The sequence below is a fragment of the Canis lupus genome, chromosome 14, assembly GCF_048164855.1.
Source record: "Canis lupus baileyi chromosome 14, mCanLup2.hap1, whole genome shotgun sequence".
Lineage (NCBI taxonomy): Eukaryota > Metazoa > Chordata > Mammalia > Carnivora > Canidae > Canis > Canis lupus.
Window position 1 is genome coordinate 37652782 of NC_132851.1, and position 18995 is coordinate 37671776.

The 18995-nt window shown below is 57.8% G+C and overlaps 1 protein-coding gene across 12 annotated transcripts in view; it reads right to left on the reverse strand.

Annotated features, from left to right (window-relative positions):
• Window positions 1-18995, reverse strand: part of SLC45A4 (solute carrier family 45 member 4) — an 82278-nt gene that overhangs the window by 12798 nt on the left and 50485 nt on the right. Inside the window, exon 1 of one of the 12 annotated variants that reach the window (XM_072774681.1) lies at window positions 2280-2530. The exons of the other annotated variants lie outside the window; for them this stretch is intronic. Coding sequence (XP_072630782.1) covers window positions 2280-2424 — 145 coding nt within the window. The 5' untranslated portion in view covers window positions 2425-2530. Of the gene's footprint in view, window positions 1-2279; window positions 2531-18995 lie in introns of those variants that run through there. 12 annotated transcript variants of the gene reach the window in all.

The following is an 18995-nucleotide window of genomic DNA, read 5'->3' on the forward strand; positions in this document are numbered from 1 at the left end:
CCACGCACACGTGGAGACCAGGCCCCGTGGGGCCAGTGGCACGCGGCTCTCTCCTGCACTAGTGCTGACCAGGACCCCACAGCTCGGGTGCTTACCGCCACCCCACAGGCAACAGACATCAGGCCCACATCAGCCCACGACCAGGGGAGTAGTCAGGAGTAGTGAGGACCTGCACTGGAGCCACTCTGGGCCTCACTGGCCAGAACATATCCCCGGAGGGCCTCTGAGGGGGCCACCTAGCCATGGGCGCCCTAAATGCCCCCAGCAGCGGCCTTCCGAGGCACCACTGAGGGCCCCACGAGAAGGGAAGGCATCATCGGGAGTTCAGCTGGAGCCAAGGTGTCTACTGGCAGGAGACAGTCACTCTGATCTGATCCCCTGCCCGCCCAGGGAGGCAGGGATCCCTGTGCACCCATTTTCCAGGTGGGGAATCTGAAGCTCAGAGAGGTTAGGGACTCTGCACGAGACGCACAGTGAGAAGCGAGGATCCCCTTCAGCCTACATGCTGCCACCCTATCACACACACCCCGTGCCCATCGCGGGTGGAACGGCACACCCACACCCCAGAGATGCAGCAGCTGTGGGGAGGGGCAGGCTGCACCCACACACGCAGCCACAGGAGCGCACACTGGGTTCCATGCACGTGAAGGCCACAGGGGCTCATAGGCTGTCGTCGACCTTGGGGGCGGGGGCTTCGGGGCCAATGTGTTCAGTTCTTTATCTGGACGGACCACTGCTGACAGGTCACCTCACTCCAGGCGCCCATCACACACCTGCGTCCTACTTCAATGAAGTTAACTTGCATGAGAGGGCTTCAGCGTGCCAGCGATCCCCAGCTAGGGCTCTGCACCCCACAGGCACCGGGACACGGGGTGCCGGCCAGCACATGGGCCACGCGCACCTGGCAGGGGAAGGACCCTGCAGCGACACGGTCTGCAGTGCAGCCGTCTGCTCTGGCCTCCACAGTACAGAGCTTTAGGGAGGGGGAGCGCTGTTCCTATTCAAGTCAGAGACCATATGGATGTCCCAGGAAATGAGCGGCATGCCGAGCGTGTCCCTGGGTGTGCTACGGCTGCCACGCAGGCCTGGGCCGGGCGGGCGAGGGGGGGCAACACGGACTGCACAGGCCAGGCCGGCACTGCCCCGTGCGGGAGCCCGTGGCCGCACCCTGATCCTCAAGAGATGACCGCTGGCAAACCTACCCCACGTGTGCGACCCGACCCGGTCACTATCTCAGAGGATAGGACGCGTCCTTACTCCAGGGCACATGGACTCTTACTTTGGTTGGGGTTTTAATAGGGCACAACGTGACTAACAAACACTGGCCAGCCTGTAGACACGTGGCTCCTGGCAGAGTTCACGCTCACGCATGCACACCAGGGGACCTGGCCACACCTGCCCTCCCTCCCAGGGCCTGGCCTTGCTGCACACCTCCCGCTGTCTGCAGCTCCGGCGGGGAGCACCTTCTGGAGGTCCCCAAGGCCCGAGTACCACCACTGCTCGGTTTCCACAAGTCCTAAACCCCCAAAGACCGTGCATTTCTGACGGTGGTCCCTGGTTTATTTGTCCCCGCGTGGTAGGAGACCTGCCGAGGGGCTCATGTTTGTTCAACTGCACCAAACCCTGAGATGTGCCTATAGGACCAGCGAGAAGACCCTGACCACCAACCCTCTGCTAACCCATCCTTGGGCTGCAGAGGTCAGCCCACCAACCCCCCTGCGGCCCAGTCCTTGGCTGTGGCTGGTCCCCTCCAGCCCGGGACGCCTTCCCTACCAGGCCTGCATCCATCTACCCCGTGACGGCAAGCCCTTCCAAGACCCCAAGTTCCGACAAGCTCACGGCCTCCAGCAAGATGCAGAGGGCCTTGCCCACCTGCTGCACCGCAGCCTGGCACCACATTTCAAGGCCCCTGCCTCAGCACACGACGCACCCCTGACCTGCTGGGCCTGCCCCGGGGCTGTGGCAGCAAAATCCTGGATCCTGCTCATCTTTGTGTTCGGGATCCCCAAGCGCGGTGTCAGGAGCACACGCATCCCTGTGCCCGTGCCCGTGCCCCATCTCACTGACCTTTCTGCAGGCCACGCCCGTCTTTACCGGGAGGTCCACCTGGATGCTAGTGTGGCTTCCCCGGGGCTCAGGCTTCCCACCTGCGCGGCAGATCGATCCGCCCCACGGCGTATTCCAAGCATGTGGCCCTCCGCACATCAGCCGCTCTTCATCGCTCTGCTGGTCCTTCTCCTGGACTATCGTGTCCCCTTGCGCGCAGCGGGATTCCTTACCTGGCTGAGGGGATTCCTTGCTTTCTCTGCACCTCTCGTTCCTGCCTACTCTGGGCCAAGCTAACTGAATCCCGTGTTGCCTTCCACCTTCACGTCCACGCTGCCTTTTCAGCATTATCCTGAGTAGCTGCTCTAGAGATTTCATCACACGCCGACTCCTCAGTCTAGCGGATGATAAGCCCAGCACGTAAGCAAGAACCTCTCGGATGTGTCTTTGTCCCCAAGCCTCCTCAGGCTACAGGTGCTACATGCGTCATACCCGCAGACTGCGTAAACCTCATTCTGCGCTGTGCTGTTTGTTTTAAACAGCCCTGCTTATTTTAAGGGAATTAAAAGGAAACCTTTTATTTTTACCTCCTATTCAACATCTTCTTCTTCCCTCCTGAAGACCTGAGTGTTCACGTGGCACCACGTCCCTTCTGCCTCAAGGACTGTCTTTAGTCTCTTCAGCATTTCTTCCAGCAATCTGCTGACGGCAAGTGCTCTCTAAAATCCCTCTCACTTTTATTCTTAAAGGGTATTTTTGCTGGATAAAGAATTCTGGGGTAACTCCTCCCGCATCGCCCTTGGGAGCTGTGAGGCGGTTGTTCCCCTGTGTCTGCAGAGAAGGCGGTGACATTTCATGCGACTGGAGATGTGAAATGTCTTCCTCTCCTCTGGGTGCTTAAGATTTTCTCGGTCTGGTTTGGTTTTCAGCAGTTGGACTATGATGAGCCTAAGCAAAGTTTTATTTTTCCTTTCTCCTGCTTGGCCTCTGCTGAGCTCCCCGAGCCTGTACACATTCACCTTTCAGCACGCTTGGGAAATTTTGTTAGTTCTATCTGCTGCGCCCCATCCTCTGGGACCCCAACCACAGGTGGGACAGACCCGCTGCCTCTGCCCCCACGCGCCCAGAGGCCCCACTCGTTCCTGTTCTCCAACTCGGTCCTCCCCGTTCTTCCATCATTTCTGCCCAACAAGCTTTCAGTATGTTGTCTCGCCCTACCCCAGCTTCTGATTTTTTCAGGTGTTATATTTTTCAGTTCTAGAAATTTCCATCTGGTTCTTCTTTTTCTTCAATAGTTTCTCTGTTGAGATCTCCTACTTCCCACCAGGAGGTCTTCCTTCACGTCCTTGAGCACTCTTACACTAGCCTGATGATTCCCAGGTGAGTCACCACCTTGGGAGGAGTCTCCACCATCACCTTTAAACTGGACTAAGGGTCACGTTTTCATCTTCCCTGTTTCTTATCTCCAAGAATACCAAGCCATACCCTAGACATTATGAAGGACATACTGTAGAGACTCTACATTCTGCTACATTCCTTTGAAGGGTGTTGATATTCTCATTTTAACAACCAACTTGGCTAGACTCAAACTCAAAACTTTCTCCTGCAACAGGAGACAGGAAATCTGTTCCCTTCTTTTCACTGAGCTGCTTGGAATCTGGCCCATAAATCCACATTTCAAGAACCAGTCATCAGAGGGGCGCCTGGTCGCTCAGTTGAGTCTCTGACTCTTGGTTTTGGCTGAGGTCGTGAACTCAGGGTCATGGGATGAAGCCCTTCATCAGGCTATGTGCTCAATGTGGAGCCTGCCCAAGACTCTTTACCCCTCTGCTCCTCCCCCTGCCTGTCTTCTCTCTAAAACGGATAAATAAAACTTAAATTAAAAAAAAAAAAAAAATCAGAGATACGAGCAGAGATGTCCCCAGAGTCCGTGGGTTCCCCTGGCTGCAGAAGGTACCCCACTCAAACTCTGTTCCAAACTTTATCCCTGAGTCCTTCCAGCAACAGGGCACACGTCCAGCTGTCCTCGCTGCCGTGTGGCATCAAACAAGGCCCGTCTGTAGGGTGAAGGCTGTAAACGACGAGAGCTCGCCCAGCACTGTTCCCTTCTGTTTCCCAATGTTCCAGCGGCTTCGGGGAGCTGCTTTCACATTTGGTCCACAAATTCTGTTAACGGCAGAACAGTTGTTCTGATGCGAGTCACCGCGCTCCTTCTGCTTGGTTTTCAAAATGACTAATGTCGAGTTCTAGCATTTCATTTGATCCTTGCACAGCTCTGTGAGGCCGAGTAGTGCCTTTACCGCATCCAAGCTGTGGCCGGCTTCCCTGCACGGTAAGCCCTGTGACGAAAGGGACTGGGTGTGCTCTGCCTCAGTCACTATTTACTGAAGAAAGGGTGTCATTCAGGAACTGCCACAGCCCGAGCTCCTGTGAGAGGGGCCAACTGTGCAGGATGACAGAGGGACCCATGGCCCAGGGGCTAAGTGACGGGTGGGTGGGTGAGCTACTGCCACCAGCACAGCCCAGGCAGTCCAGGTGGGGGGCTGGTAGCTGACTGGTGGGGGGTACAGCTCCCGATGTCCTGGGGCCCCAAGCCACCCCATTTTCTTCATGTCCCACTGATGACCACAACCTCGTGACAATTTACAGAGCACAGCCGCGCCGGAGATATACTCACAGGCAGCCAGAGAGCTTCGTACCATTGAACTCATTCTACTGGTGAGGGACTCAACGCTCAGAGGGGAACTGCCTGGACTGAAGGCAAGTGACACCCCGACGCCTGAACTCGGCACTGTCACCAGAGCCCACATCCTCCTGCTGCCATACCACACTGACAACTCTGTTGGGCACAAACAGCCTCCAGTCGGGTCACGCGTCATGGCCAGCCAGAGCGCCAGCAGCAAAGCAGCCCCACACAGGAGAAGGCCGACTCCCCCCAGGTCCTGGTGACCAGCTGCACCTGCAGGGTGTGAGGGCCTCAGGGTAGGAAGCCAGGGTTCAGAGGAAGAGGGCAGAATGAGGGGTACACGGAGGGCAGGTGCAGAGCTCCAGCACACATGCGTGGCAACATGTACCACCCCCTGGGCACCAGGAGGCAGCCACCCCGCAAGTGAAGATGGGTGTGCACGCCCCCCTGATGGGTCTTTAATGTTGGGCACACCACACTCGGGCATCAGCTCCAGGACCCAGTTCCACTGCGCCAACAGGCAGAGAGGAAGCTGGGAGTAAAAGCAGTCCCTTAAAGACTTGGCCTCAGGTGGGGAGGGATAAGCAGTAGCCCAGCACTTCCTTCTGGCCATGCTCAGTCATTTCCAGAGCTGTGACCAAGCGCCAAGAGGCCACCGGGCTGGTCACAAGAGAACTGTTTGCACGTAATCCCTCCTGAACTTAAACAGACATCCTTAAGCATCTCCAAGGTGCACAGCTTCACGCAGACACGAGTATCTGAAGACTGGCTGCGGAGTGCAGACCACCACCTGGGCCGTGAACGCCTGCTGGGTGGGAGGCGTGCCCTGACCCCGACCCACGTCAGCTAACCCACTGCCCACCCGCCCCTGGCTGATGGCAGGCCGGGACAGCATCCCCACGAAGTCCTCGAGGCCAGCAAGGGTGAGACACAGCAGGGTCCGGTGGACACAAAGCCTGTGCCCTTCCCCAGCACAGGCTACAACACGGACGTGGGCAGAGAAGCGGCCTGTCGAGGGGACAGGCAGGGAAGCCACTCCAGCGAAGGTGCCCTCTGGAAAACGAGGCTTCTTGCCCCTATGTGGAAGGACCAAAAGCATGGACAGAAGCCTGCACTGCCCCCGACAGGTGCTGTGCCCACAGATGCCCAGAAATGGGGGGTGGGGGGCACGGCGGCAGATGAGCCCAAAGGTGTGCTCAGGCTCATGCTCCGGCCAGTACCGCCCCTCAGTGTCCGGGACAGGCCCATGGCTGGATGAGCCGGGAAGTGGCGTGTACGCCCCTGGGGGCCCTAGTGCTCCCGTGCTGTCCTTGGCACGGGCCAGCGCACGGGAGGAGTACAGCCGGGGTGCACCTGCCCCAGACCCCAACTGAGCTCACCGGACCGACTCTGCCCCCCAAGGCTTCCTCCCGGTGAGCTGTCTCCTGTGCCAGGTGGGCTGAAGCAGCCTTTCTGAGGCCCCCATGGGGCTTGTGGGGGCCCCGCTCTGGACACGGCCCTGTAGATGCTCCGACAACACGGGTGTGGCGGCCAAGAAGTGGGTCAGACAAGCACCACGATGTGGTCGCTCCCTTCTGAGAACAGGCACAGGACTGAGACCGAACGTTCGTGTAACTCAGACCCAAATCTTAGAAACACACGAGGAAACCGCTCCAGCGGACACCGGTCAGCAGCTCCCCCCCACCGTGCCTCGGCCGGGGTCCTAGTCACACAGGGCGCTGGGCAGCCCGAGGAAGGAGGAGGCTGGTCCCCAAGAGACGATGGGCTGGTGGGGAGCCACCCCACCCTCCAGGGGGGCTCGGGACCTACGTGCCTAGACAAAACGCACTGCCCTGCAGAGGGCTGAGCATCCTCTCCCCATGGCGCCAATCCTGACCGGCCGCCCCTGCCCCTGCCCTGGGCTCACACCTCCACTGCTGCAGTCCGGCCTACCCCCACAGTTCCCCCGGGTCCGCCCTGGCACAGACCACCAATGTCACCTGTTGCCCACCGAGTGGGCCCTCATGTGTTCAACTCAGCCACAAAGCCAGAGTGCTGGCATCACACGCCTGGTGCATACAGCGGGCACCAAAACCACGTGCTGGATGGAGGCGCTGCTAGGCAGCAGTGCCTGGAGCCCGACTCCATGCCCCGAGCACACCTCATGCCAGGGGGCTCTCTTCCCTGGGGGGCCCCTCCTCCTCCACAATCTGCACTGTGACCCCCCAAATCCCTGTCGACCTGGAGCTCCCCCTGCCCAAGCAGAGCCCTGCCTCCCCTTCTGCGCTGCCAACCCCAACCCCAGACCGTGGGCAGGCCTCCCACCTTGTCCCTGACCCCACTACCCACCTCCCTCCCAGCCCACCATCTAGGGCGCTCTCCTCGACACACCCCAGGCCTGCAGCCCTGTGCTCGGACGCCTCAGCCGGGATCCTCGAGTTGAGCACTTGGGGTGGGGAGGCTGGGCCGGATCCTGCCGCGTCACGCATCTGCCAGAGTGACTCGCCAGGCCCGCGGGGTTCCCGGGCTTCGGGTCCTCATTGGTCCCCCTCTGACTGGGCACCCCAAGTGTCTACCCGAGGACACACTGCCCACAGGGGGGCCCACAGAGCAGAGGCCCGGGAAGGCGGGAAAGTGCAGGATGAGAGCAGGGTGAGCCCAGGGGCCGGGCAGCCGGGCCAGCCCAGGGTCGCTCTTGTAGGCTCTGGAACGCGGACCCCAGGCTGCGCCCCGACCGGCTGGGGTGGGGGCCCCGAGCTGGGCACAGGGGCAGCGATCTTTGCCCCGCACGCGGGGGAGGGGGAGGACCAGCATGTGCCGTCGTGCCCCGGAGCAGCCCCAGGGCCAGCGAGCCCGGCGTCCCCAGTGTCCCCGCTGCCGCGAGCCGCGCTGGGACCCCTCCAGCGACGCATTTCCCAGCACGGCGAGCAACAAACACCACGCCGCACGTAGTAAATAATTTTTGTTTTCTCCCGGGCAGAAGCGGACAACAATGGTGGGACCAGGAAGGCTCCCCGTTCACAGGAAATGCTCAGTGTGTCAGCCTCGGTGGAGGCCGCGTGAGGTCACGGCGGCGGCGGCCACGCTGCTCACGCGCCGCGGCTCCCATTCAACAGACGGGGCCGGGGGGGGGGGGGGGGGGGGGGAAGCGGCCTATAAATGTTTAACAAAAGATCTGAACCGGGAATAGGAACGTACATTCTTTCTCTCAATAGACAAAGCCTTCCACATCAAGATATGTTTGTATTCTCAGACAAGAATTCCACGATAACGCTGGACTCGTGAGAACCAGCCCTCTGTGGGAAATGCCCTCTGAGGAACCGAAGTCAGCGAGCCCCATGGGGTCCCTGGGGAGGCCCTGGGCACCCGAGGCCCGTGTAGGGGCCGCAGGCTCAAGAGCACAGGCCCCATGGAGGATAGGTGTCCCCGCACGCGGAGGGTCTACACTGGGCCACACAGAATGTTCTAGAACCCCAGAGCCCTGGGAAGGGAGCTCCCTGTTGGTCCTAGGGCCCCACCTGGAGCAGCAAGTGGCGTTTTCAGGTGACGAGGAACAGGACGCGCGTGTGTACACACAGGCCCTTCCCAGGGATCCAGACGCCCCCCGCCAGCCGGGCCTGCTCTCGGAGGCGACCCTGCACCCCGGCGGCGCTCCCGTGTATCCTCCATCCCAGCGTTAAACAGCGGGCTAAGACACCCAGGAGCTGCAGCCCCAGCTGGGTGGGCCGTGGGGGCCACGGGTCCCCCTGAGGTCAGGGACAGAGGGGAAAGCGGTCAGCTGGATCGTTCCGTGCTCTCTGCGGGTGGATCATGAAGAAGTTTGCTCAAGAGGTTCTTGGGGGCTCCCTGTGCCACATCACAGGGGAGCAGTTTAGAAATGGTGTCCCTCAAGCTTACTGAGGGCCCCACTCGATTCTGGTGGATTCCAAGTGGTCTTTCTTCTGGTAAAACAAGCACCCCCAGGCCCCCGCTGGCCCCGGAGCGGGGCTGTCTCCAGCGCATAATGTGCACAGACAGCCCCCAGCAGCCCCCACCAGGGGCGCCCGATGACTCCGCAGGGGGTGCCGGTCCTATGTGAACTGAGGAGGAGACGCAGCAGCCCGGTTGGATGCACTTGGCGGGATACCGCGCCTCTGCAAAGCCAGGGGTGCGAACCTCCCACTGCCCTGGCGCCCAGCTGCTGCGGGCTCCTTCCTTCCGGGAAGCGTCTCGGGAGCACGGCCCGCAGCCAGCTGGAGCACCAGCTGCTCTCACCCCAACTACCAGCACAACCACCCACCCCACAGCTCCAAAATACATACTGCAACAAGCGTCTTCATGACGGCATCGCCGCGATACCTTAGTTGTACAAGAAATCACGAGATGCTCAGCCTAAGATTCCAGAAGCTTCCTGGAGTGCACAAAATGCACGGCTAATCCTACAGCTAGGCCTCAGCTCCTGGGTCAGGATGGGTGCAAGTTGCTGCCACCTTTCACAGCTTCGTGGCTTCCAGAAGCCAGCAGCACCCACCAAGAGGACCAGGCCCAGATGGAGGATAATGATTCTTCAAATTCAACATGTGCGGAAACCATATCCTGATCTGCTGCTCCAAATCGAGATCCCTTCGAGGGTCCCCTAACTCAGAGAAAGGGCCACCATCCACCCAATGATGCTGGTGGAAGCCACCCCAGCAGCCCCAGAGCCCAGCAGTGTAGGCCCCTCCTCCGGCCCTCTTCTTTCCAGGGCCTCCAACTCCTCTGGGCCCTCCCACAGCTTCCAATGGCACCACTTTGCAGACAGGATTTTCTCTCTGAGTGCAACGCTTCCCAACTGTCCTCCGCTTCCCTGGGCCTCCCCACCACCCACCAGCCTGCAGCCTCCTAAAACCCTCAGTGAGTAGAGGTCCTGGACTCAGAAGCCCCCACAGCTCCCAACACCTGGCCTAGGAGGTCCTACCCTACACACTGGGACACAGGGACGGGGGGAGGCCTCTGCAGATTCCACTAGAAGACACGAGCCTCCCTCCCTGTGTCGCTGGGACTGCCATACCATCAAGCTTTCTGTGGGCAGGGAGTTTAAAACGGTGGGAGGCCAACCTGAGAGCCCAAGGACATGCTCAGAAGCAAGTTCTCCGGGAGCCCACTTGCTCCCAGCCAACGGGGCACGAGAAAGGCAGCTCGCTGGCCTCTGCACAGTGCAGAGCGTATGCCGTCTGGCTCCGTCAGGGGGGAGAAGCAGAACCCTCGGTCTCTGGGCCAGGAAGTTCCCATGTGCTGCGGCCACTCAGAAAACACGGGCCCGGAGAGCACCCTGCCCTCATCGGGAAGGTGCACAGCCCGGCGCTCAGGCCCCCGGAGACGCAGGCACCGGCTGGCGGGGCCCAAGCTCTCACAGGACCTCGAGTCACAGACCGACGCGGCTCAGCACAGCTCCCAGAGACCATCCCGACGACGGCGACGAGAGGCCGGCCAGTGAAGGACAAAGTGCAGCTCAAAGGAGGTGGACAAACCCCCCAAAGGCCACCGCGAGCATCCCGCTGAGGGCACACACATTACAGGTGTGCTCACAGGTGCGCACGCCAGGCTCGAGGCCCGGATCGTGGCTGATGAGCCCTGTGCAGCCCTCGCCACCAGGCCACGACCCCTACTCCCTGACCTCCCACAGCCTCAGGTCTGCTGGGCCCAGCCCAGGCAGGAGGCAGCCTGCTTTGAAGTCAAGAACCAAAGGAAACTGCATCCCACACAGGGCAGCCTAGCCCAGGACCTTCGGGAGACGCCAAGGTGGCAGGTGAGGCCTGGGGCCAGCGTGCAAGGCAGGCTCTGCTGCGAGGGCCTCCCCGCTGTGACATTGCCTTCTGCATCCCACAGAGCCCAGCCTCCCCACAAGCACCTGCCATTCACCAAGAAAGGCTTCTAGAAGCAGTCGGGGAACGTGCCCACTCTACCTGGCCCCTTGGTCCCGATCAGACCAATGGCTTGCCTCCAGAAAATGCCCCTCCACGTGGCCATGACTAGGACCCGAGTGACTGCCCTGACACTGACAGAGCACCTCCGTGCTGCCCCAGGAGAGCTGGCACTCCTTGGCCCACTCACCACACCGGGCTCCGCTCAGGTGCTCCTCCCAGCAGCTGTGGGACTTACTGTTTGAGTGTGTGTCCCCTCCTCTAAGTGCTGGCCTCCCTGAGGACAGGAGGGTTCGTGTTGCCTTGCCTCCCAGGAAGGGGAAGCGCTTGGGCCAACACGGGGGACCTGCACACTCCGGCTCCTCACACTCTGACCCCTGGAGGTGAAGACCGGGCTCGGCCCAGGGTCCCGCCCCACACCTGTCAACAGCAACGACCCCCTCTGACCTCCTCTGCTCAGACACCTGTCCCCTCCTGGCGCAGGAGAATGAGTAAGACACAGCAGATGCACAGGAGCCCCATGTAAAACCCTGGGTGTCGGGGTGTCCGGGTGGCTCAGTCAGTTACACGTCTGCCTTCAGCTCAGGTCATGCCCCTGGGGTACTGGGATGGAGCCCCGCCTTGGGCTCCCTGCTCAGTGGGAGTCTGCTGCCCCCGCTCGCCGTGCTCGTGCTCTCTGTCAAGTAAATAAATAAGACCTTTAACAACAACAATTTTTGAAAAAAATAAACAAAGATCCTGAGTGTGAAGTCAGAGTGGTGCAGAGAACAGCCCCTCAAAGCCACAACGCAGCTGTGCCTACACAGCCCGCAAAGCCGGCTTGGCTGTGATTCAAGTCGGCCCTGCTGTCATCATCTAGCAGAGGTGAGAATACGGGGCCGCCCGTAGGAGGCCCCAGGCGGCAGGGGCTCGGGTGAGAACGAGAACGGGTAAGAATGAGAACGGGGAAGGGTTCTGAGCTCAGGCCTCCCCGGGGACGGGCGGAAGAGGAAGCGTGCGGAGCACAACATGAAATTGCTGCTGCTGGTGAACACAATTACCATCAACACAGGCGGTGACTCTCAGACAAGTGTTTAAGACAGCAAGAGGGATCCCTCGGTGGCTCAGTAGTTTAGCACCTGCCTTTGGCCCAGGGCATGACCCTGGAGACCCAGGATCGGATTGATTCCCACATCGGGCTCCCTGCATGGAACCTGCTTCTCCCTCTGCGCCCCCCCCACCTGTCTCTCATGAATAAATAAATTCTTAAAAAAAAAATCTTTAGGGACGCCTGGGTGGCTCAGTGGTTGGGCATCTGCCTTTGGCTCAGGGCATGGTCCCGGGATCCAGGATCAAGTCCCACATCAAGCTCCCTGCATGGAGCCCGCTTCTCCCTTTGCCTGGGTCTCTGCTTCTCTCTGTGTGTGTCTCTCATGAATGAATAAATAAAATTAAAAATAAATAAAAATTTAAAAAATAAATAAACATTTTAAAATCTTAAAAAAATAAAAATAAAAGACCGCAAGATGTAAGCAGATGACAGTCTAAAAGGAACTTAGAGGAAAGCAGCTTCATGTTTTGTCACCACAGTTTTGAAGACCGATCTGGGAAGTCTGGAAACTACTACAATACACTGCTTACTATCAAGGCTTCTAAAAACCCGTTGCTGTACCAATGCTCATATGCTCAATATGAAAAAAGGTTTCTCTGTGTCCACGTTTCTCTCTGAATCACCTCCTTAGAGCGGCGCGTAACGCCCCCTGTGATCCATCCCTCCTACCAGAGGCCGGATCTCCACTCACACCACTGTGGTGAGCTCCTGCCCTCTGCCACTGGCCGAGCCGCACCATACCCTACACCCTACACCTCTCCCGGCTACATCACAGCCTAGAATGCGCTGACTCACCGTTGCCTCACTTTGGACATCTACTTACTCTTTGCAACAGGAAGCCCATTGTGCCCTCCTCCACACAGCCTCCTGACTTCCCGTCATGCCCTCCCCGCACCCAGGTGGGGAGCCTTGTCTGCTGTTCCCATGCTTGCCTGCAACAGCAGCCAGCAGCTAGTACCTAACTGTCCTCGTAATCTTGCTTCTCCAGACCATCAATCACAACCTTCAGCCAGGCCCTGGGAGGGCACCCGGCTCGGGCACGCCCTCGGGCCGGCTCGTGGAACAGATAAGCCCCCGCGGGCCTTCCCTGATGAAGAATCCCTAGATCCCTGGTTCAAAGGCTCCCGCACTCCCAGACTCCCCACCCATGACCTCACCCAGCCAACTGTCCTGGTCACATGTCGCGTCTCCACCTGAACTCTGGCGCCATGCCCAGCACCTAGCAGGTAGGTGCTCCCTCAGTGCCTGATGGAAGAATAACAGGCCTCATAATTCCTTGGGAAAAAGGACTACAGCTGACAGGTCATTGTTTTTAAAATACAATGATCTGAAACACAAGGAAATCCAGACTTCCCAGTCCAAACAAAACAGTCTCACACAAACCTTTTCAATTATTTTGCTCAAAATTCAGGAGATTATGACCACCTCTCCTGCCTTAACGTGCACCTGTCCTCCTGGCATGCTGCTTGTCCTCCAGAGCCCATTTTGCGGTGTTCTGAGGGCACCGTGAGGGTCCCCTGACCCCGGTGGGCTTTCCTATCGGGACTCCAGGCAAGGACACCAGGCCCGCGGGCCGTGGAAGCCTCTCCCACTGGACGAGGGCAGGTAGTCTGCTGTGTCCAAGCCTGGGCCACGTGGCACCCCTCAGGCTTCCTTAGTCTCAAGTCAGCAGGAAATCCAATGTTTAGGTGGATAGTCTGTGGGGCCCGTCCTTTTTTTTTCCACATTTTGAAAATTGTGGCAAAATATACATAAGCTAAAATTGGCCACTTTAACCGTTTTTAAGTGTACATTTTGGTGACATTCACGTTGCTGCACAGCCGTCACCAAGATCCACCCAGAATACTTTCCTCTGGCAAAGCTCAAGCTGCCCCCAATAAACACTCGTCCCTGTCCTCCCCGGCCCCCACCACTCCACTTTGGGTCTCTAGGAACTTGACTCCTCTGGGTCGCTCAAAGTGGAATCATACAGGATTTGTCATTTTGCACCTGGACTGTCTCACTGAGACTAGTGTGTTGGAGGGTCCGTCCAATTTCGGGCACCAACCATACCCCTGCTCCTCAGGACCTCCAGCCTGGAGGCCCAGCCCCGCAACCCACCCTGCAGTCATGCGGGGTACACCTGCCTCTACACCCTACGGAGCCCCTACAGTAGGGGAAGGCACTGAGTCCAGCGTTCCCTGCCCCCGCCCGGGGACAGCATCAGCTACTGAACAATCATGTCCCACATTCCAGCTGGATGCAGCCTGAGCACACCTCCCCCAAACCAGGCCTGAGGCTAGATGCTGGGTGCACACGCAGGATGCAATAGTCAAGGGATTCGGGGGAACAAGGAAGACCCGCCCCTGCCCCAGGGCCTTGCAGACAAGCGACCAACGATCAGCCAAGAGCTGAGCCAAGTGGCAGGAAGGACGGGTGGGGTCCTGGGGTTCCACCCAAGAGAGCCTGATAAAATTCCCCCAGACTTGTACAGCCTCAGTTTCCACTGATCTGGGAAGAACTGTTAGATAATGAGCCTCAACGGCCTGCAGGCGACAGCCACGCCCAGCCTGATGTTCAGCTGCCAGAGAAAAAAAAACAGGAGAATGGAATGCAGAATTAAAAATCCAAAAACTCCCAGACAACATCCCCTCTGTTCAAGGAAGGGTCCCACACACTGCCCAGGGCTTCCTGGCCACTGTGAGGCTGAGGGTCCTCATGCTGCCTGAGGGACGGGCCTGGAGGACATCCCTGCAGCTAGGGGAGCAGGTGCACAGTCAGGTGTGAGCTGCGACATGTCTCTTGCTCTGGGCTCTGAGCCCCAGGCACAGCTCCCACCTCTACCACCTGCCCATTTACCAGGCATTCAGAGACCACAGCCGCGGCCTTCCTGAGCTCCGGCTTCCTCAGGCTAACAGGGCCACCTGATTATTTGAAATAGCCCTTACATGACACCACTCCCTTCCTGTCTCAGTCCGTGTGCACATTCTGCAAACCTGGGTAGCCATGCCTCAGCAGAAGCAAGAGTCCAGGCCAGCACCAAGGCACCAGAGGTGACTCATGCTGTGTCCCTGGGTTCAAGCATCTGGGTCGATTTCTGTAGGGGCTGTTTCAGCACCACAGATGCTGCGACAGAGGTGCCACGGGGCCTGCGTCGACCAGGCAGGTGTGTCTCAGGAATGCCGCCTGCACTGAGGAAACAGGGTAGCCAGCTGCTGGGTCTGCTTTTTCAAAACAAGAAAACCAACCAAGTGTTATCTGCAGAAGGCCCAGGGAACACCAGTAACTTCAGACAAAATACAAAGGTTTCTCTGGACCCTTTAGACTGTGTCATTATACGTAAGGGGACTCCCAAGAAAGGCTGCAAGAGCGAGTGAATTGCAGAAAGTACAGTTAACATAATCTGCTACCTCCCAGGCAGGAGGAGTTACAGTAACACCGTACTTGCTGCCCAGCTTCCAACACACCTGCTGGAAGCTCCAAGTTAAATGCATCTTGCAGGAAAAACAGTAACTTGACCACACAACAGGCCACCATGTCAACACCAGCCACGCTCTCTCAGGCACACGCAGAGTCACCAGATGCATTTCCACTAATGGAGAGTCAGCTGCAGAAGCAGGTAGTGGCTGCAGGGCAAGGGCCCGGCCAGGGAGTCCGCCTTCCCGAGGGCCCTGAGCCCACACAATTCACCGCCAGGCCGCCCGTGGGGTGCAGTCCCACTGCTGCCCCTGCCAGAGCCGCCTGCAAATGTCAGCCCTCCACCAACAATCCAGGCAGCACAGCCGGGTGACGAGCACTGCAGGCCCTTTGTTCTCTAAGGCAGGCTGCCCAAGGGTAGGCTCTTCCCGCAGAAGGAACAGGTGAGCTTCCGGTAACAACGCATCAGCCCAGAAATCCTGGTTCACGCTGAGCTGCGATGGATGAGGAAAAGTCTGGGGTTTTCTTAATAGACCTGCATGGAATGCACACAAGCTTGGCCCCGCATCCTGGATGAAGCAGTCAGACAAGCTGAAATCTAATCTTCCCCATGAATTAGGAGCTTGTAAAGATAACCCAGTTCTGGAACGCCTGGGTGGCTCAGTGGCTGAGCATCTGCCTTTGGCTCAGGTCGTGATTCTGGAGTCCCAGGATCAAGTCCCACTTCGGGCTCCCTGCCTGTGTCTCTGCCACTTTCTTTTTCATGAATAAATAAAATCTTAAAAAAAAAAAAAAAAAAGATAACCCAGTTCTAATCCATTAAACTGGGAGACCTCAACAAAACAGCCTCTTTTCTTTAATATGGCTTTCCTTCTCTTTCTCCCTGGAGGATACACGTGGGACCAAGGAGGGGCAGGGGAACGCAGACTTTTCCCAAGCAAAGGGTGCTGGATGGGGAATAGGCCCAGGAGAGGTGCCTGCTTTGTAGGAAGGGCTGCTCCAGGGCTCGGGGGCAGGTGTTTGCCCAGCCCTTCAAGAGTGACCATATTACTTCTGCTTGATCCTCACCATCGCCAGATCCACCAGGTGCACAGACCCACGCACACTGCCCTGACGGGCAGCTCACCTCCAGGGTTGGGCGGCCCCTCCTCTGCCCTCAGACCACTGAGGTGGGTGCTCCCAGGAAGCATCTTCTTTGGAAAGGGCTGAAGCAGCCTTGGCACTACTACCAAAAAAAAAAAAAAACCTGGAACCTGGACATGGAGTTGCCACCTACATCTCCTTGACTTGAATCTTCGAGCCTGGGGCCTAAGAATGTAGTTTTCAAAGTCTCCTCCAAAAGCTGACCTGTTCAGTAAGTGGGATGGGGATCTGGTGCTTAAGAAACGCGGCCCCTCAGACAGGTGAGGAAGGGATGGCAGGACTCTGAAGCCACAGGGCCCAGGCCACAGGGGACAGGCTACAAGCGCGCAGTTGGGACCAGCCCGCAGGCACCAGAGACGCCAGGACAAACAGGCTTTTTGCTTTGACCTGAAATCAGGATCCTTATCTGCTTGGGACGCTTGGCAGGAGCTGCTGATGGGGACAGTGACAAGTCACAGAGGCACTTGTCTTGGGTCTTCCCCCCTGTAGAAGTCTCTAGAAGGAGATCCAAGAAACTGGCTGCCTCTAGGGATGAATCTGTAAATTGTGGGCAGGAGAGGGATAGAAATCTCACCGTTTGAATGATCAGAACTTTTGAATTCTGACCTTGGTGGAAATGCTACCAATGAAGAAAACTCTATCTTAAATTTAAAGCCAGTGTCCCCTGTGAGTGAGGAGGGTTCAGACGGTGGGCGTGTGCTCTGGGCTAAGCTGGGCCTGCTCCAAGGACACTGCTCAGGGGCTGCTGGCTGGCATCTTCCATGGAGAACTGGTGTCCCTTCCGTGCCAACGTCCTGCCCCTCCGCTGCCAGCCAGAGCCGCGGGAAGAAGGAGGGGGCTGGCCCCACCACCTCCCCCACCTCCTGGGCCTGGCAAATTCGGCAGCATTCTTACCAAAGGAATGACACTCGCTTCTAGTCTAAAGGCTCCTTTCAAAAAAACAGGTGGTCACTTGGGATCAAGGCACCTGACAACAGGTCCCTACCTGGCCAGGTAAAGCAGGGACGACAGCTTTCCTGTGGCAGAGCTTCCTGTGGGGAGGATGGCCAGGGGTGCTGTGGCGCTCCTTACGCTTACTGGGCATCAGGGAGCACATGCTTCATTCGAGTGCCACACACACATACACACACACACAAGGCTTAGACTGGATTTAAACTGGCACTTCCCCCCAATTTTTCTTTCGCCTCTTAAAGAACAAGTTTCACAACGCAACACCGACAGATCCTGCAGCACAAGAGCCCAAATGGACAGCAATGTGCGGCTCCAGAGTCAGAGAAGAAAGGGGACATGAGACCCCATCCTTGCCAGAGTGACGTGAAGACAGATGGGCTCCGTCATCCCCAAAGCATGGAAACACCAGTCCTGCCAAGTCTCACTGTTGTCACATGTGCACTTGGCTGAGTGAGGGTCACGGGAGACAGCGTGCAACCCAATGTAAGACTACCCAAGACCCCGGTTTACTGTGAGAGGAAAACCAGCCCACGTGGCTAAGAATCACAAGCAGGAGGACAACCAAATACCTGGGCCCAAATCCTTAGGGCCCAGCTTGAGCGACAAACAGAAGTTAAGGACTAAAACAAAGTACATACTAGAGTTATTATTATTTCTCTGATTTCTCCAACCTAGGCCTGCAATGGGCCAGCCCCACTGACCTCCCCATGCACCACGAGGGGGCTGCTAGTGGTCAGGGGATTTCCACACTGCGTGCCTACAAAGCTCGTCCACATAAGAAAAGGCTGAGTGGAGCACCTGGGGATGCGGTCGGGTCAGCACCCGACTCTTAGTTTCAGCTCAGGTCATGATCTCGGGGTCATGAGATCAGGCCCTGCGTGGGGCTCCCAGCTCAGTGGGGAGTCTGCTTGGATATTCTCTCCCTGCCCCCCATGCCCCTTCTCCACTCATATGCTCGCTCAAATAAATAATCTGAGAAGAAGTGGGGGGGGGGTGAGTTGCAACCATAATTGTGGGACCAACCATCAAGAACAGAGCACCTCACTCTACCATACCAGGAGCCGGGAAGAGAACGTGAGATTCTCATAAAAATAAAAGTTAGCTGGTTGGTCACCTGCTGGAGATCCATGGTGTGGTGTCAGATGTCCCAGGTGACAGGGCACCTGGTCTGCTTTGGGGCCACCCATCTGCTGACCCATGAAGTCAAACCCACTCAGCTCGCAAGATGATCAGGAAGGCTGGTGACACCGCCTTCCCCTGGAATCTGTGCGGCCTGGCCACTGCCATCCCAGAGCTGTGCGGACACAGATCCATGCCTAGAAGGGGGCTTTCAACCTAAATCTGGGTCCCCACTGCCATTGCTTAACGTACCCTAAAACATGGCCACAGAGTTAGAGTGTATAGAGTGGGCTGCCTAGGTCCCAGACCAGGCGATGGGAACCTCTCCCGAGAGAGGACACTAGTCCTTGTTGGACAGTCTCCTGAAGCACCTCCCATCGGCCAAGCACAGCTGGCTGGCTGGCTTGCAGAAGCTGTATAGATTCTACTGGAACACTAGGAAATAACTGTCTCAACCTAACAGAAAGTACTTTTTTTTTTTTTTTAAACCACTACTTGGGCAGCCTGGGTGGCTCAGCAGTTTAGCATCGCCTTGAGCCCAGGGCCTGATCCTGGAGACCCAGGATCAAGTCCCACGTCAGGTTCCCTTGCATGGAGCCTGCTTCTCCTTCTGCCTGTGTCTCTGCTTCTCTCTAATGAATAAATAAATATTTTTAAAAATTAAAAAATAAAGCCACTACTCTTTAGTATGCCACAAAATTAT